At 33.4% G+C, this 21,029-nt stretch overlaps 1 protein-coding gene across 7 annotated transcripts; it reads right to left on the bottom strand.

Moving 5' to 3' along the window:
- Positions 1-1,159: 1,159 nt before the first annotated feature.
- On the bottom strand, positions 1,160-7,370 carry LOC141607490 (5-oxoprolinase 1). Of its 7 annotated transcripts, none has more exons than XM_074426845.1 (3): positions 7,197-7,370; positions 1,984-5,890; positions 1,160-1,511 (listed from the first exon to the last, which is right to left on the bottom strand). In XM_074426845.1, the coding sequence occupies exon 2, from the start codon at positions 5,857-5,859 to the stop codon at positions 2,056-2,058; it is 3,804 nt and encodes a 1,267-aa protein (XP_074282946.1). In that variant the 5' UTR covers positions 5,860-5,890; positions 7,197-7,370; the 3' UTR covers positions 1,160-1,511; positions 1,984-2,055. The 7 variants fall into 7 exon arrangements, with proteins under 7 accessions (XP_074282946.1, XP_074282962.1, XP_074282951.1 ...); XM_074426861.1 differs by having other exon boundaries at positions 1,160-1,507; positions 7,197-7,351; XM_074426850.1 differs by having other exon boundaries at positions 7,145-7,231.
- Positions 7,371-21,029: the final 13,659 nt, after the last annotated feature.

Raw genomic sequence — 21,029 nt, 5'->3', positions numbered from 1 at the left:
CTCATTTATTATTATTTTCAATAACCTGCTCATCATATGAGTCATTTATTTATAAGAAATTTAATTTCAACAATTTAAGTTAAACCCACCATTCCAGCTTCCTTTTTAGCCTAATAAACCCAATTCAAAATTGAAAATCACGGGAAAAAAATCGTCAAATCCAAAGTTTAGTTCGTGGTGATATATATAGTTTACAATGACCTGTTTGGCAAACAAAAGAAACAGATTCTTAATACTGGATAACGTTGGCAAAATACGATTAGTAGATTTTAGTAGCAGGGTTGAATATTTGCCACTTTGACCATCAAGTTAAATTAGCATAATTAAGCAAGGACATTTGGTAATCAACAATTATAAAATACTACTTTTATAATATTTTCATGCATAACTTGAATATGTTGCTAATTAAAACACTCTAGTAGATTTCAACCAATATAAAGTTAGAATATATTGTTTACCAAACACATGAAATTAGTAGATTAATTGGTGAATCTATTATTTAAGTCGGAGTCTACTAATTTCACCAATATGTTATTTACAAAACATGGCATAACTAAGTAAGTTAGTTATTTCTATCTGTCCAAATGCTTTAATTTTAAATTAAAATTATGTTTTAACTTTTGTCCCCTTTTGTGTAAAATTAAAATCATGCAAGGCCTCTAGCCACGTCGATATTTGCCGACTCTGAAACTACCTCAAAGGCTCTATCCACTTTTTATGGCTTGTTCGAGTTATCTCCTCTCATATACGATTTTTATACTACCGAAAATGTCTTATTCTAGTGGTTAAGACGGAAATATTGTGGACAATAGGTCACAGATTTGAACCGATTAAATGCACGTTTCGTTATACCTAAAAATATATACTACTAGGAGATCCCATTCTATATGAATTACCTCCAAACAATCTTGTACATTACCAATACCAGCTCTATAACAGCTCTATAAATAAATACTATGTATACCAAAACTTACATTCATTCATAAAACACAACAGGATTACAGGAAACAGATACAACCATACATCTCCCATTAACAGTCTCCTTCCAACGATGAGCGATTATTCTTTCGTCTAGACTAAATTAATGTATCAAACAAAAGAAAACATTAATATTTCCTTCTTTACGTCCAGAAGAAGTGAGTGAATTAGATGTGCATGCTTTATTGACTGCCCGCTGCCAATCGAGACAGAACTTTATTCCGAAACACTAAAACCTCAAGCACATACATTGTTTTTTCACGAGAACTGAAAAGTTAACAGCATAAAGCATCAATTCAGGAAGGTGAAACAATGATAAAACTCATAAAAGCCACCAAGTACTGTCGTAATTCAGGTTGTGTACAATACATCAGACTTCTAGGCCAGTTCTGATATTCGAACCTGCGACATCAGAGGAAGATACAATCAGTTGCAAGTCTTGTTCTCCAACTCCAGAACATGCTGAAGATGTGTTTCAGTTTCCACATTCCCCACCTGCCTAGCTGAGAACTGAATATTCCAAAAGCGCCTGACTGCCAAGGAGATAAATTAGAACTAAATCAGTAAGCAGCATGCAGCGCAATAGCACCGTATTAGAACAGTTTGACAATAATAGATTTAAAGGGCAAGCTTCCCCTCAATCTTCACAAGTACAAGGCCACAAACTTACAACTTCTAATTGCAAATAGCTCAAAATGGGTAAAGCAAGGAACAAATAGAATTCAGGGGTCAGTGCAATTAATTTCTTTTTTGTATGTTTTTCATGAACTTCTTTCTGATAAACTACTACAGTCAACCTCTCCGGAGAGCTAGCCCTGCAAGAGAGACTCTCCCACATTGAAATATTGTGCAATATTCATTTACAAACTAATTATAACAATATAATTGCTGGTTTGTAGATAAATGGTCCGGTCTTCCAAAAATAATCGTGCAAGACTGTTTCTGTCACATTTAAGTGTGCGCTCTCTGAAAATGCCGGACTAAAAGGATTAAATTTGCAACTACCTTTGTTTAGCAAAAGATTGCCAACACCCTTCACATGCCAGGACTCCGGAAATTCACGAGAGTTAGTTGAATCTATGGAGGAGACCCATATCCACCTCCTCCAGGAGTTAAAATCACTATTGTTTCTCCTGCCTGCACATGTATGGTATTTTTACCGCCAAGATAGAGTTTCCTTTTATCACTCGTTATTAAATAGTTCGCCCCACAAGCTCCATCTTTGCCTCCTTTCAAACCTCTTGGAGCATGGACACGTCTCTCGGAGAGAATGCTCACTACAACGGGCCGCCTGAACTCGATCTCCCTCACAAGCCCATCTCCTCCCCTGTGGACCCCTGTACCTCCACTGTTCTCTCTCAGCCCAAATTTGTGTAGAATCACAGGGTACCTTTGCTCAAATATCTCAGGGTCGGTAATACGAGTATTCGTCATATGACACTGAACCCCACTAGTCCCATCCCAACTTGGTCCGGCCCCACATCCACCTCCAATGGTCTCATAGTAACCAAATGTGTCGTCCCCAAAAGTAAGATTATTCATGCAACCTTGAGAACAAGCACATGCCTGGAATGCAGTGAGTACGACATCAGTAACTCTTTGGGACGTGAGAACATTGCCTCCCACCACGGCAGCTTTGTCACTTGGAGAGAGAAAAGAACCGGGAGGGATGTAGATTTTTACTGGGGCAAGGCACCCTTGATTTAATGGAATATCGACATTTACCAAACACCGGAGGCAGTAAATAACTGCAGCAGCTGTAACTGCTTCTGGTGCATTCCAGTTACCGTATACTTCCGGGCTTGTCCCTGTAAAGTCAAAAAATGCTTCTCCCCTTGTGGAATCAATAGAAAGTTTTAAATGAATTATAGAACCATCATCCATATAATCTTCTTCTTCAATGGTCACACTATCTCCCACTTTTGATTTATTAGAAGTACATAACACTTTGGCAGCCACTGATTTGAGCATTTCTCTGACAGCTTCTTCTGCATTAAGCTGTACATATTTCATGTACGCCTTCACAATCTCTAAACCATACTGGTCGATAAGCTCTTTGATAAGCGAGATTCCTCTCTGGTTGGCAGCAACTTGTGCATGGAGATCTGACAAGTTGTCTTGAAGCCTACGGGTTCCTGGGATTTCGTGAGTAGAATCATCAGAACATGGGACCCGCAAAAGCTGGACAATGCCTTCTTCCTGAAATGTACCCTTCTCCACAAGCTTGAAGGCTTTGATGGCAGCCCCTTCTTCCCATATGGCCTTGGAGAACGGGGGCATGCTTCCAGGAGTAATACCTCCGATTTCAGCATGATGACCTCGGCTAGCCACAAAAAATACCAGTTTCCCCTTGTCAAACACCGGAGTTATGACAGTTATATCGGGAAGATGGCTACCACCAGCACATGGATGATTAGTGACTAGCACGTCTCCTTCGCTCAAATTATCACCCCAGTACTTCAGTTGCCAACGAACAGTACTTGACATAGCTCCAAGGTGCACAGGGACATGAGGTGCGTTAGCCACAAGACCTCCATCAGGATCAAAAAGCGCACAAGAAAAATCAAGCCGTTCCTTGATATTTGTTGATATTGATGTCCTTTGTAGTGTCCTGCCCATTTGCTCAGCTATTCCCATAAATCTGTGGTTAAAGATTGACAGCTGCACGACATCTGCAACTTTCTCCGAAACAACTCCTACGCTTGAAGTCGATTCGATAATGATTTTAATGTTTCCGTATTTAGATATACTTGCTCTACAATTTGGCTCCACAATCACGGTACTATTACCATTCATAATGATAGCGGGCCCAGGAATGGCATGACCGTACCCCAGTTTCTCGAGCTTGAATAAAGGAGTTTCTTGCCAGCCATTGTGAAAATACACTTTGTACAGACCTTCACTCTTTGGAGTTCCTGAAATAGGCTCTTGAGCTTTAGGTTTCAAGATATTAGTCACTCCAACCCCTCGAACTCTTACATCACACACAAGGATGTTCCTGTTCTTTAGTTTAAATCCATATTCCTGCTGGAAAAGCTTCACAAATTCAATAGCATAGTCAAACAATGAACAATCATCAGCGTCTTGTCTTTTTACCATAATAGCGGTATCTGTACCCTCATACCTCAAATTTAAATAAGTTTCAGCTCTAATGTTCTCCTCCCTAAAACCTTGTTCTTGCAACTTTTGCTTCACTTGTTCCATCAACTTGGTCTCTCTTTGACCGGCTTCCTGAATGGATTCAGCACAATAAACAGCAGAATATGGCTCTTGAGCCTCCTCAACAACATCAGCCAATCCCATGCCATACGCACTCAGTATACCACAGAACTTATGGATTAAGACCTCTTTCATGCCCAGCGCTCTTGCAATAGCACATGCATGTTGGGGCCCAGCACCTCCAAAACAAGCCAGAGCATGGTTCTTTGTTTCATGCCCTTTCATCTCGGTCAACTGGCGTATTGGACGACACATTGTCTCATTCGCAACATTCACAAATCCAAGAGCTATCTCCTCAACTGACATATCTTTTGCTGATGGATCCTGGTTCTTCCTGTATGAATTTATCTGCAAAGCAAGCTTCTTGAATTTTTCTTTGGTTGCCTCGACATCCAGAGGCTGATCTTCTTTGGGCCCAAAAATCGAAGGAAAATAGTCAGGAATGACGTAACCTAATACTAGATTTGCATCAGTAACCGCCAATTCTCCTCCTTTCCTATAACACACAGGTCCAGGGTGAGCACCCACTGACTCTGGACCCACTTTGAAGGCCCCAAATTGAAAAGTCAACTTTGAACCCCCACCAGCAGCGACAGTATTTATGTCAAGTTGGGGTGCCTGGATAACTGACCCTGCAATCTGGGTTTCGAGTACCTGCTCATAGCCCCCAGCATAGCGGCTAACATCAGTGGATGTACCACCCATATCAAATCCAATAAGAGGCTTATCGGTTTCTATGTCAAACAAAGTCTGTGAGTAACCAACAACACCACCAGCTGGGCCTGATAGAACAGCTTTATGACCAGAAAATCTATTTTCTGGAGCTAATCCTCCATCTGATTGCATAAACAAAACATTAATCTTCCCCAATCCTTCATCAAACTTAGAAATGAAACCTGACAAGTAATCTTTGATGACGGGGGTGAGATATGCATCAACACTGGCAGTTAGGCCTCTTGGGACCGCTCGAACCATAGGTGTCAAGGCCGATGATAGGGATACGTGTTTAAAACCCATGCTCAAGGCTAACTTCTCGACAAGAATCTCATGTTGTGGGTAGGTGTAAGAGTGCATTAACACAACAGCTAAACAGTAGATTCCCTTGTCCAATAGCCCTTTAAGCAAAGGCTTTAAAGTTTCTTCCTTAAATGGCTTTGCAATTCTCACTAGTTCTCCTGAAACTCCTTTAACAAAGGGAGGCTGGCTAGGACCCACTTCAGTATCAGGAACAAGTTCCACTCTTTCTTCAACTTCAACAACTGCTTCATACAGATTTGAGGGCTTGGATACGGTGAGGTCAAATATGTTTGGACGAGCTTGGTTGCCAATTTGCAGCAGGTCCCTGAAACCTTCGGTAACGCAAAGAGCTATCCTTTCTCCTTTTCTCTCCAATAAAGCATTTGTAGCCACAGTGGTTCCCATCCTTATCCACTCGATTTTGTCAGTAGGAATCTTGGATGATCTAGAGATTTTTTCTCCAGTATATTCCTCAAGAATTCTCCGAATACCTTCAACTGGGGCATCATCATAGTTAGAAGGATCGACGGACAATAGTTTCATCACATGACCTTCAGGTTGACCAGGGATTTCAGCATACACATCAGTGAATGTGCCTCCGCGGTCAATGCAGACCCTTAGTTTCTCAGACGACAGGCTGCCCATTTCGAAGCTCAATTTCCAGTATCAGATAATCCTGAAGACATGTTGACAAATACACAAGCAAATTCAGGGCTTAGGGACTTATGAACGTTCTTCCCGAAAAAAACATAAATTTGAGTTTTCAAAGAATCTGCTACAGAAGGCAGAAAGAGTTGCTTTTCAGGCAGTAAAGAATATCAATTATACATCAACAGTATATTGATGAGTGAAGATTGACACTACTATTTCACACAGACATAAAATTGGCAGATCAACTGGGAGTCGTGTTGCTCAATGAAAAAGTAAAAAACTATAAATAGAAGATCAAAACCAGGATGCATACAATTTACCATACCCCATCCCGAAAATCAGAAGATCACTCGAAACTCAGTTGGATAATATGTACAACCTAACCAAGCTTCCAAATAATAATCCGGAACAATCATGATCCACATCACTGTCATCACCTAGAATTGGAATATTGGATTGTTCACTAACAAACCATCATTCTCTACTATCTATTGAGTACTTATCTTGGGATCGAGATGGCATCGTACAGGGACATGAATCATATATTTGAGTATTCGGCTCTACTCAATTTCCCATTTTATTAACCGATACCACCAAAATTGTCTCCCTGCCTATTCATTGTACAGACCAATAGCGAGACGAGTTAAGGGGGGCAGATGTATTTAGCATTACCCCATATGAAAACACAGCAACGCTGGATGACCCATAATGAAAACTGCGTATCAGCAGCTGACACTTTGCTACTTCACAATATCAGAAGCACCCATTTTCCTTTACTCCATCATATTCCAAAACCGAATAATAGAGTACTGGAAACATTGTTTACGACACGAAATGTGAAATCAGAAGAAGCCAAGCTAGATACCAAGCTAGCAGTTTTTTTTTTTTTTTTTTGAAATTGCTTGAAAGAAAATGGCCAAGAACAACAAAGCTTCTATACTTCATTCTCTAGTGAAACAACATATAACATAGCCCAAAAAAGGTTGAATCTCCATTAAAACGGTAACGATAACGGTAGCGATAACGAAAGCATATAACCATGAAAAAGATAACACCAAAAAAGCAAGGAGTATAACTCAAAGTTCTAAACTTTAAGCTTCAAGGGCATCTAAAACAACTACAGTCATGATTTAAAAGCAGATAATCATGAAATAATCATCAATGAAACTAATTATACGCATATAATTAACAAAGATGTGAACTTTAGCATAAGAAATCATGTGGGTATTATAGAGCTATTGGAATAAATAAATAAAATCAATCACCAGAAATTCATTACATAATTAGTAGATCAAAACAAGTAATTATGTCCATAAAAGTGAAAAATGAACCTGCCCAGTTACAGCATGAAAGTGAAAAAAGTGGAAGTGAATCTGGGATAACGATGAATTGTTAAAGATGATTATGATAAGTCAAAACACAAAAGGTGAGTTAACTAGTGCTAAACAATTTACGGGTGATAACGAGCCGAACCAAGTACGAGATTGGCCTCACTGGATTAGCAGGCTGAGGTTGAGGGTGCCAAGTCTGGTTATTGTCCATGTGTCATGGTAAGTCCAATAAAAATAAACAAAGCCCAACGCCAAAACACAGTATAGGAAAATTTGTTCATGTGTCCAGGGTTGAGTTGAGCTGAATAATGAGGTGAAATTAAGGTAGAATGAACATGGCCTAACATTCACTATTTCTCTTTTCCTCCCTCTTAATCAGACTAAAGGTAATATAGACTCACTTTTTGTGAGAAGAAAAATAGGTCTATGTTACCTTTGGTCTGGATGTGAGGGAGTATGTTTTTTTATTTTTTTATTTTTTTTGTCTAAACCATCCGGTAATCCGAACCACATTGGGCCGACTAATCCGGATTTCGGGGCGTGTCCAAGGATTACAGTATTTAAACCCTTCCCAATTGCAGTTGTGGGGGATCGATCCGCAGACCTCCCTACCAAGCGCAGCCCCATGCTACCATTGCGCCAACCAACGATTGGTATATTTTTTTTTTGGTGTTGACCAGGAGTATCCCCTACCGACAGCTGGGGCAATCTCCTTCGGGTTACTGAAGGCAATTTAATGGGTTGACCCCTCCCAAGTTTGGCTTTTTCATTACCAACGATTGGTATATGAGGGAGTGTGAAAATTGTTTTTTTTTTGGGGGTCAAACACATGTGTCGTAATAAATTCAGTCCAGAAACTCGCATGTAATCAAATTCATAAACATAATTACGCTAATAAATAACCGGAAAAAAAAAAATACAAGTAAAACCAATTCATTGTAAATATATCAAAGTGGCTCACGAAATATCTAAATGGCCGCGAGTCTGTTTGTATGAGGCCAAACCACACGATTTTGATTTGGAGCCAACATGGAGATTTCGCGATTTTGATAGTCATATCAATGATTTGAACATAGTAAAACTATATTGACTTAGGCCCTGTTCTTTTGGACTGAAACGGATTTGATCTGAATTGAACTGAACTTATAGGATCTGAACTGAACTTATAGAATCTGAACTGAACTGAAATTATAGGATCTAAACTGAACTGAACTTATACGATCCAAATTTAAATGAACTTAAATATTATTATTATTATTATTATTATTATTATTATTATTATTTTGTTTTTTGTTATTGTTGTTGTTGTTGTTGTTGTTATTATTATTATTATTATTAATTTTAATATTTTTTATAAAACCGCAACTTTTATTATTATTATTATTGTTGTTGTTGTTATTATTATTGTTATTATTATTATTATTATTATTATTAATATTATTATTATTATAAAAAAAACGCAAACTTTTATTGAGATTAAACAAATTTTTTACAAGAAATTAGTGGGCAGCCAAGTGAGAACATTGATAAGAAAATATAGTCTAAAACACAAGGTAAGATAATAACATTTTTTCGCTTTATATATATTAGTTTGTTCATACATTATACTATGGTTACATTACGATAAAAAATAATGAGAAGAGTGATAATTTTGTTTTAAAAATATAATGTATATATCATATATGTATCGAATAATTAATAATGTCAAATATTTTTGCACCGGTTTTTAAAAATAATACTCTGTATATAACTTTTCTAAAGTGAATATTGGATCTGAACTTATAGGATCTGAACTGAACTTATAGAATCTGAACTGAACTGAACTTATAGAATTTGAACTGAACTGAACTTATAGGATCTGAACTGAACTTATAGGATCTAAACTAAACTGAACTTATAGGATCTGAACTGAACTGAACTTATAGGATCTGAACTGAAGTTATAAGATCTGAACTGAACTTATAGGATCTGGAGTGAACTTAAATTAAGTGACTTTAAATACAAAAGTACGGGGCCTTATAGTCCTCTTTTTCTTAAAATAAAAAATAAGTCGGGGAAACTTTATCGTTATCTTTTCTCCTCATTCAAATTCCATTATCATGTTTGTGAAGTTGTACTCTTGTGATTTTGTAATCAAACCACCTATCATGTTTGTGAAATTGTACCTATATGATTTTGTAATTAAACAAGGGATTCATGTGACAAATAGTAGGCACGAGTGTCATAGCCTCATAGGATTAAGGTTAAGGTATCATTTGACTGCCACTCTAAGGTCCTGTTCTTTTGATGAAATTATCGAATCGAATGAATCAACTTAATGGAGTGAATCGAAACTGAATCAACTTAATGGAGTGAATCGAATCGAATCGAATCGATCGATTCGAAATGAATGAATCTGAAATAATAATAAAAAGATTATATTAATAATAATAATAATAATAATAAATATTATAATAAAAATAATACCAATAATAATAATAAATATTATTATAATATTATCCATTAATAATAATAATAATAATATATTAATATATTCTAATAATAATAATCTAATAACATATATAAAAAATAAAATATTAATATAATAATAAATATAGTAATAATAATAATAATATATTAGTAATATAAATGATAACATTATTAATAATAATAATATAATATATTAATAATAATAACAAAAAAATAAATAATAATAATAGGTCTAATATAATAACTTATTAACATAATAATATTAAATATAATAATAATATTAATAATAATGAGTATATCAATAAAATAATAAATATTAAATAATAACTTATTAATATAATAATAATAATAAATATGTTATGAATAATATTAATAATAATAAATATATTAATAAAATAATAAATATAATATAATAATTATAATTATAATAATAATAAAAATAATAATAATAAATGTATTAAATATAAATATAATAATATAAACAATACGAATTAGTTATTAATATATATAATAGTAATATAATAAATATAAATATAAAAATAATAATATAATAATAATAATAACAATAGTAAATACATTAATATAAAAATAATAATGATATCAATAAGAATAATAATAGTAATGTTGAAATAAACTAATATGAATGAATCGAATCGATCGAATCGAATCGAATCGAATCGAATGGAGTCGAATCGAATCGAATCGAATCGAACTTATTAGAACTGAAATTAAGTCCAAAAGAACAGGGCCTAAATGTGGATGAATTGTAAAATTCTATGAATTGGCAAAAATAGAGTTATTTGGTTGCTTAAAATCTCATGATTTCCCTTTTCCTAGAAGTTGTCAACTCCTCCATTATGGAGGAGTTTAATTACCCCACCCCCTAGTAATTGAAAACTCCTATATCCATTAAATTCCGTCATGTCAACCAAACGAGTTTTAAGCAATTCATGTGATTTCTCCAATTCACGGGTTTTTGTAACCGATGGGAGATTAATTCCACCATGGCAACTAAACGACGCCTAAACATCTGCAAATATCCAACGTTTAAACCATTTGAAGATGAGACTTTTGTATACTATGACCCTGTTCTTTTGAACTGAAATTGTCGAATCGAATCGAATCGAATGGAGCTGAATCGAATCGAATCTGAATCGATGGAATGGAATCGAATCTGAATGAATCGATCTGAATCGAATCAATGAACTCAAATAATAATAAAAAGATTATATTAATAATAATAATAATAATAATAAATATTATTATAATATTATTCATTAATAATAATAATAATATATTAATATAATCTAATAATAATAATTTAATAAGATATATAAAAAATAAATATAGTAATATAATAATAAATATAGTAATAATAATATTAGTAATATAAATGATAACATTATTAATAATAATATAATATATTAATAATAATAACTAAAAAATAAATAATAATAATATAATAATAATAATAGGTCTAATATAATAACTTATTAATATAATAATATTAAATATAATAATAATAATAATAATAATAATAATAATAATAATAAATATGTGATTAATAATATTAATAATAATGAGTATATTAATAAAATAATAAATATAATATTATAACTTATTAATATAATAATATTAAATATATTATCAATAATATTAATAATAATGAATATATTAATAAAATAATAAACATAATATAATAATAATAATGATAATAATGATAATAATAATAATAATAATAATAATAAATATATTAAATATAAATATAATAATATAAACAATACGAATTAATTATTAATAAATATAATATTAATATAATAAATATAAAAATAATATAATAACAATAATAATAATAATAATAATAACAATAACAATAGTAAATACATTATAAAAAATAATAATAATGATATCAATAAGAATAAAATTAGTAATGTTGAAATAAACTAATATGAATCAATCAATGAATCAACTAAATCGATCGAATCGAATCAATCAATCAATCGAATGAGTCAATCAATCAATCGAACTTATTAGAACTGAAATTAAGTCCAAAAGAACAAGGCCTATTCTGGCTTATTTTCAGCCCATTTCGATTCAAATTTCTATTCGATTGATTCATCTCGATTCGATTGATCAGATCCATTGATTGATTGATTCAGATCCATTCGATTGATTGATTAAGCTCCATTCGATTCGATTCGGCTTAGCTCGGCTCCATTGATTGATTGATTTACTCCATTAAGTTCAGCTCATTTCAATTTTACTCATCTTGAATTTAATAGTTATTATTAATATTATTATTCTTTATTATTATTATTATTATTATTATTATTATTATTATTATTATTATTATTATTATTATTATTATTATTATTATATTTAATAATATTGTTATTAATAATTTATTTATTATAATTACTATTATTATTATGAATATTATTATTAAAATGAATAATAATGTTATTAATGTTAATGTTAATGTTGTTGTTGTTGTTGTTGTTGTTGTTGTTGTTATAATTATTATTGGTAATTATTAAAATTAATAACATTTATTATTAATATTATTGATGGGGCACGCTCAACCGACTTAACCCACTAGCCAATACGGGGTCATACAAGTCAACACGCTTGCAAACATGGTTACAGATTCGCTTGATACCCTACGAATCACGAATCGTTAAAAGCGAATTATATCAAATTGATTACTGAAAATACATATAACACATTTCCTATAAGCGAATCGCGAATCGGTAAGGCGTATTCATAGCGAATATGGTAACCATGCTTTCCAAGCCATCATTTGAGGTACACATAGAAACCTATAAATACCTCATTATTGACCAATCAATGGTAAAATACTTCTCACCAACAACTTCCTCTCTATAGAAGTAAGACTACTCGAGCTACTATGAGAGGGCACGGAAACCTTAGCTTCAAGCAAGGTCTCAACTATCTACCAGTACCGTAAGGCATCAGAGAAGGACCTATTGCGAACCCTTCGAGGCCCTATTTGTTATGCGTAAAAGATCCATCCGGAGAGAGCAAGCATAGGTTCGAGGTGCCATCGTCTGAGAGGAGCGCGTTGACCCGGCCCGGATTCAAGCAACTCTTACTTGAGTGTTTTTATTCGAAACAACTATTTTTACTAATATCATTATTAATATTGACATTATTATTTATTATTGTTATTAAGAATATTATTAGTAAAAAATTACTATTTTTTCATTATTATAATTTATGATTATTCATATGTAATATTATAATTTTTTTCTTAAAAAATTTAGTATTAGTATAAATAGTATTATACTATGAATATTAGTATTATTATAGTTGATAATAACAATAATATTAATTATTATTATTATTATTATTATTATTAATATTATTAATATTAATATGATTATTTCGATTGATTGACTCAATTGACTTTATTGATTGATTCGATTTCATTTCACTCTATTGATTCGATTTTTAGTCCAACTCGGCTCCATTCGATTGATTCGATTCAATTGATTCGGCTCCATTGATTGATTGATTCGATTGATTGATTTCTTTCAGCTCCATTGATTGATTGATTGATTCAATTAATTCTAACTCTAAAAAACCAGAAAAAACAGGGCCATAGTGATGATATCCTCGTAATGGTGAAAAGTAATGTACTTCTAAAATTTTGCTTTTATGTAAAACGTACTTGTACAAAGTTGCATTTTTAGCGGTGGCGTCTATCTTCTAAGTCGAGTAGGTTAAAATATAGACTGACAATCATATTAGGACGAATTAGTAACATAAATAATCAATTACAGAGTAGAATTTACATGTAGTAATGGATTAATTAAAACACGATTTACTTGAAAAAATAAGGATATCATCCACTTTCTGAATATTAAAAGAAATAATCCGTAGACAAGCTCAAAGGTGAATTGTGAGCAAAAATCAAGAGTAAACATTAAGAAATACGATAATACAAATACTTAATAAGTGATCACTATTCTTATCACCCGAGACTCAATCCAACTTTAACTTATAATACCAACTTTTAAAACTGGTAATTAATCAACTCAAAATACACGATACATCCGTATTTGTAAAAAGATGTCTAATAACTTTCATAATCAAGGGCATTTTGGCTTGCCTTCTTTAGTTTTCCAGTTATTATAGCACGGACATTCTTCCTTGTTCCCGTAAGTTCCAGATGGGACGCACAAGCATGTCCGACAACACTTGTTACAAAAGAACAAACATGGCTTCTTATGAGAAGTTGCAGAACATCGTAAGTTACATGCTGATGAACATTCTGCGATACCAGTCAAACATGTATGTGTAATCAATAAAAAAATATAATTAATTTGTTAATTAGAATTATTAATGTTTGTTTGAAGAAATAAAATAATGGAAAAATAAAAGGTGATACATGTTTTTTCATAAGTAGTATTTACCTTCTCTTGTGAGTGAACCTTGACCGCCAGCCTTTCATTTGCACACGCGAAACACAAGAGGCATGTTAGAATTAGTTGCGATTTAAATTAAAATAAAAGCTTACCCGAATAACCAAAGTACTTAAATCTTATTGTAATAACCTATACTCCCTCCGATCCACACCAAAGGTAACATTGACTTTTTCACACTTGTCGAGGCACGTTTTGCAACGTAAATATCTTTAGTTACACATTATTAAAAATTATAAAAATTTGATATTCTTATAGCATTCATGACGATGAATCAAACAAGATCTCACATGAATATATTTTGTCTTATAGATTAAGAATAATGTCGAAGATTCCCTACGACCATGAATAGTGTCAAAAAGTCAATGTTACCTTTGGTGTGGATCGGAGGGAGTATTAAATATTCGACATATTAAAACTATCAAACTTTCGCTTATTTTGCGAATTTTGTAAAAATAAATAAATAAAAATTATATGTTAACACACCACTAATGTGAAGTGTAATGCAATATTTATAACGACTTCGATGATCAAGAATCCAAGATATTGAAAATATTTAATGTATGGTACTTTGAATTGATTATTACATACCGTGAGATTTTACGTATGGTTTGATAATTGATTTGTGTCTCATTTTGATGAAAAGACTTGACATTAGCTATAAATTCACCTTAGCATAAAATCAAATTCGACTTTTTCACGTACTATAATGAAAACGCGGTAATAATGAAAATAAATTTGACTCTACTATAACCGTAAATCAAGCCACAAACTTAAGTAAATATAAAACATTTAATCACCAAAATAGATTAGATAAAACTAAAGTCGCTAAAATGACACATTAAAATAAACATTCAAGTTAAGAAAAGCAGAATTTTTTCAAAGGATATATGTTGTGAGATTTAATTAAGCAAATTATAGATTAAACATTATTTGACCAACTTTAGATGTACTAAAAATCTACTTAATTTACCATCGAAACTTCAATGATCGTCGTTGAGACCAATACAAAAAACATAATAGCAACAATGCAACGAGATATGCTATTACTAGCCATCTTTCGTTAAATTAGAGATAATTAATATATATGTTGATAAATGTGATTTTATTGTTGATATTTCATTTGAAATTATTTGAGTCAGTTTATATATAGATGATACTCTACATACCTATTTGAATAAGTATAACATGATTCAACATATATTTTTGATACATGTTCATATTCAACGAATTTGATGGATTTTGGATATAATCACATATTTTAATATATCAAATAAAGAAAAACATCTCCTCTATATGAAGTAATAAACTTTAAATCATAACTATTTGTATTGTAATAATAAATGCATAATTTGTTTACAAATTGGGCATGATTGTATGTGAATTTCTCTTACAAATGTACAATCCCCTATTTACTAAATGAACAGGAATTCTCACATTTTTCCCTCCAAAAAGAATCTTTTTAAATAAGGAAAGTAACTACAATTATGTGCATTTACTAAAAAAGGAAACTAATAATTACATTTTTATTACATTAAATTATTATCTTTTAATTAAAATTAATCTTTTTGTCAAATTATATTATTTTCACCTCTAACTCCAAACTATAATATCTTAATTAAAATATAAATAAAATTTATATAAAACTATAAATTACTAAATCTTTTATTGATACTATTATTTAAGAATGACTTAATACATGTTACATACAAAACAAAACTGAATCACTATTATTATTACTTTCGTGACAAAAAAAATTGAGATGACTAAAAAATTGAATTCATTAACTTTGTGGGTAAAAAATATTTTGTTTTAAAATATATTCCAGCAAAAAAATCTCTTGATTAATTGTCAACAAAGCAAAATACAATAATGAGAAATATGGACAATTAATGAAATATCATTATTTTATAAATTATTTATTTATAAAAAAAATACTATATATACCGTGCATTTATTGCACAGGGTCTAAACTAGTAATAGTAATAAATCATTAAATCTAGTTTCATTCCCTAAATACCATAATCTCAAATTTTCATTCATAGTCTCAAAACTTCATATCATATGGTATGCAAAGGTGAAAAATTTAGTCTTAATCGCTTTATCTCTTGTAGTTGTGACTATTGCATTATCGTTGATGAGTAGTATTTTGGTAGCTTTTTGCCCCGCATTTATACCTTATTTCGACTCGATTTTGTGTGCCTTAATCGTTAAATAGCCCATTTATTTACTAATTTATACTCCCTCCGTACCAGACCAATGGTAACACTTACCTAATACAGCCGTACCACACCAATGGTAACATTCCTTATTTGGCCCACAACATTACCAAATTATCCTTATACCCATTTAATATTTACATAAAATACCACTACATACCCCACCTACCAACTCACAATTACATACCCCACCTATTTTCTTCCCTCTTTACCCCTTCTTTTACCCTCTTTCCTTAAAATCCCCATTTTTTTTACCACGTTACCATTTATATGGTACGGAGGGAGTAATAATTAGTCGTCGTAGTTATATTTATTAATTAGTCGTATGTTTATTTAATATTAGTATTACTACTACTTTATTATAATAATGTGTAGGTAAGGAGGAATAATGAGACGAAAATTGAGGAGCAAATTTGAGTCGAGAAGGAAATAAGACGAGATGAGACAGAGTCAAATTGAAGAATTGGAGATGGACTAAACAAAAGAAAGTCAAACTTGACCAATACCTTTGCTAAAATCCAAACCCCCCTTATTCCCCATTATCAACTCGTAGTTCCTTTAGCTGCCCTTTCCTTTTAACACCATCACTACCATTCAACCATCTGACCACCATTAAAAATACAACTGCCACCATTCTTTCTCAGCAACGAGCAGCTATCACGGCTCAATGCCGAACCCGTCTTCATTCAACCCGACATCCTTCATCCGCCATTACCATCACCAGACCTGCACCACCTCCACCAATCCACGACAACCAGCAGCCCTCACACACTCAATTCTGAGCTTGGAGTCGAAACCCGAGTTGATTCGTAACAAACACCACCAACTACATCTCCCTCCTCCATTAAACCGCCAGCAGCCACCATCAAATCGACGAATTCAATCACCACTCACCTCAAATCCATCTCACCATTGTTGAACCACCGTTGAGGCGACACCATTCCTGCATCAACAACCCGCAATCACCACAGCTCAACCCATATTCGAGCCTACTCACCTGCAAACTGTCTCAGACTGTTACCTGTGACAGTGCCAATGTCAAACGAACTTGTCGATCACTAATCTATCAAAAGAGAATGAGTGTCTTAAAGTCAACATAGATTCCTACAAAAGGGAGATTAGAATGCTTCATGAAAAGTTTGTCAAATTTCAAAATGAATCTCCCGAATGTAGTTCGTCTAGATCCAAGATTGTTCATTTAGATAGATGCATCTCGAGTCTTAAGCTTAATGTTCAACAAAAATCTGAAACTTTCATGGAATTAAAATCTGAGTATGTCTTAATGAAGGAGTTAGAAAACTCTAAAGAAAGGAACAAGTATCTTACGTTTAAAGTCGAGGAACTAAACAAATATGGATTCGAAAAGATATATTGAGAAATATAAAGAATAAGAACGGACCTAAATTTATTTGGGTTCCTAAACTCAAAGTCTAATTTTGTGTAGGGCTTGGTGAGAGGCGGCCGGAATTGGTACTTGGATAGTGGGTGTTCTCGTCATATGACGGGAGATATCAGCCAATTCCTCTCACTAGAAGCTTATGATGGTGGCGAGGTAACATTTGGTGACGACAAAAAGGGTGAAATAATAGGCATGGGAAAGGTCGGTAAGTCATCGTTACTTTGTGTCGACAAATGTGCGGCTTGTTAAAGGTTTAAAACATAATCTCCTTAGCATTTCTCAACTATGTGATAAAGGTAATATTGTGGAATTTAGTGATAATTTGTGTCGAATAATTGATGCCACAACTCATGAAATTATTCTCGAAGGAAGACGTGTTAAAGATGTGTACTTAACCGACTTAAACATGTTATCCGATCATACTATGTCATGCATGAGTGTAATGAAAAACGACCCTTGGTTGTGGCACAAAAGGTTTGGACATGTTAGTGCTAAAACTTTTAATACACTTAGGAGACTTGACTTAGTTGAAGGATTTCCTAACATGAAATTTGACTTTGATAAAGTATGTGATGAATGTGCAAGATGTAAACATGTTAGAAGCTCCTTTAAACCCAAAAGAATTATTAGTACTCTTCGTCCATTACAACTCTTGCATATCGACCTTTGTGGACCAATGAGAACTAGAAGTAGAGGTGATAGTCATTATGTGTGTGTCATTGTTGATGATTATTCTAGGTTTGTTTGGGCACTTTTCTTAAACTCCAAGAATGAGGCATTTGACGAGTTTTTAATTTGGTTGAAAAAGATTCAAAATAAACTTGATTTCAAACTTGTTTCCATAAGAACGGATCATGGAACCGAATTCGAAAACTCATCATTTAGTGCTTATTGTAAAGACAATGGTGTAGACCATAATTTTTCGGCTCCTAGAACACCACAACAAAATGGAGTGGTCGAACGAATGAATAGGACCCTTGAAAGTATGGCTAAAACCATATTGTTGTGTAGTAAATTGCCTAAAAAATTTTGGGCCGAAGCAGTGAACACCGCTTGCTATATTCATAACCGAGTCATGATAATAAGCATAATCAATAAAACGCCCTACGAAATTTTACGTGGAAGAAAGCCCAATATTTCATATTTTAGATGCTTTGGGAGCAAATGTTTTGTTCACAATAATGGTAAAGATAACTTGGGAAAATTCGATCCACGTAGTGATGAAGCGGTTTTTATTGGTTATTCCAACCATAGCAAGGCTTATAAAGTTTATTATAAACGAACCATGCTAATTGAATAAAGTGTCCATGTCATATTTAATGAATCTAGCATTCTTGGACAGGTACAAAATGAGGGTGAAGATGACGAAGATGACAAAGATGATGAATTTGAGATAGGTCTCGTGAGAAAAGACTTTGTGTTTGAGGATGAGGAGGCCCCAAACAATGACGTTATGCAACAGTCATAAAGACTGTTACCTTATAATGCAAGCAACAATCCAGGGGGAACAGACAGTGACACCGTTGCCACTGATTCCACCCCCCATTCAGCAACGGTTCCAACGACTGTTGCATCCACTTCTAGAACAGTAACGGTCCCAGACACTGTTACCTCAGAAGAATCCTCAAACACTAATCCAGAGTCATCCTCTAATCAACAGACAACAGTCACGGAGACTGTTACCTCTGAGAGGGAACAAAACACCTTCTAGAAAATGGAAACGTCAAAGCTCCCATCCACTCTCAAATCAAACAAGTGACTTGAACTCCGGAGTTAAAACAAGGGCCCCTCTCAACAACTTTGCATCTCTTGATGAGTTTTGTGCACATAGCGCATTTCTCTCTCAAATTGAGCTGACCAACATAACAATTGCATTGACCGATGCCGATTGGATGCTAGCTATGCAAGATGAGCTCAATCAATTCAAGAGAAATGAGGTATGACACCTTGTCCCTAGACCATCTAATCATACCGTCATTGGTACTAGATGGGTCTTTCGCAATAAGCTTGATGATTCCGGTGAAATCGTAAGGAATAAAGCTAGACTAGTGGTGCAAAGTTACAACCAATAAGAGGGAATTGATTACGATGAAACCTACGCACCGGTAGCTAGGCTTGAGGCCATACGATTATTAATAGCTTTTGCGGCTCACAAAGGCATTAAGCTCTTCCAAATGGATGTCAAAACCGCTTTCTTAAATGGATATTTGGAAGAGGATGTCTTTGTAGAGCAACCTCCGGGGTTTTTAGACAATGATTTTCCTAAACATGTTTCAAATTAGACAAAGCTCTTTATGGTTTAAAACAAGCACCTAAGTGTTGGTATGATAGATTGTCTAAATTTCTCATTGAAAATGGTTTTAGAAGAGGTTCCATTGACAAAACCTTGTTTCTAAAGCAACAGTCCAATGAACTGTTGGTCGTCCAAGTATATGTCGATGACATTATATTTGGAGCAACAAATGAGATACTTTATACTTATTTTTCGGAACTAATGAAATCGGAATTCGAAATGAGTATGATGGGTGAGCTAGGATTTTTCCTTGGGCTCCAAATCAAGCAATTCAAAGATGGAATCATGATCCATCAACAAAAGTACATTAAAGAGATGCTTAAGAAATTTGGGATGACTAATGGCAACCCTCACTCCACACCTATGGTATCCAAGTCCAAATTGGACAAAGATGAAAAAGGTAAGAGCATTAGTGAAAAGGTGTATCGAGGTATGATTGGATCGCTTCTCTACTTGACCGCAAGTCGTCCCGACATTCTTTTTAATGTTTGTTTGTGTGCTAGATTCCAATCAAATCCGAAAGAATCTCACTTTAAAACGGTTAAAACGTATTCTTCGATATTTGATTGGAACATAAGATCTTTATTTATGGTACCCCTTACACTGTCCCTTTGATCATATAGGATCTTCCGACGCGGACTATGCGGGTTGTACTGTTGATCGAAAGAGTACATCAGGGATTGCAACGTTCTTGGGTCCGTGCTTAGTCTAATGGGGCTTAAAGAAACAAAATACAGTTGCTCTTTCAACGGCCGAAAGTGAATACGTTAGTGCCGCTCATTGTTGCTCACAACTTCTTTGGGTAAAACAACAACTTCTCGATTTTGGTATTATTTATGACTCCGTTCCCATATTATGTGATAATACGAGTGCGATAAATATATCAAAAAACCATATTCAACATTCTAAGACCAAACATATTGAATTTCGTCATCATTTTATTCGTGATCACGTAGAAAAAGGGCATGTTGAACTTATCTTTTGTAAATCCGAAGATCAAATTGCCGA

The sequence above is a fragment of the Silene latifolia genome, chromosome 1 (assembly GCF_048544455.1).
Source record: "Silene latifolia isolate original U9 population chromosome 1, ASM4854445v1, whole genome shotgun sequence".
NCBI lineage: Eukaryota > Viridiplantae > Streptophyta > Magnoliopsida > Caryophyllales > Caryophyllaceae > Silene > Silene latifolia.
The sequence above is the reverse complement of the archived record's forward strand: the minus strand, read 5'-3'. Positions and strand labels throughout refer to the sequence as shown.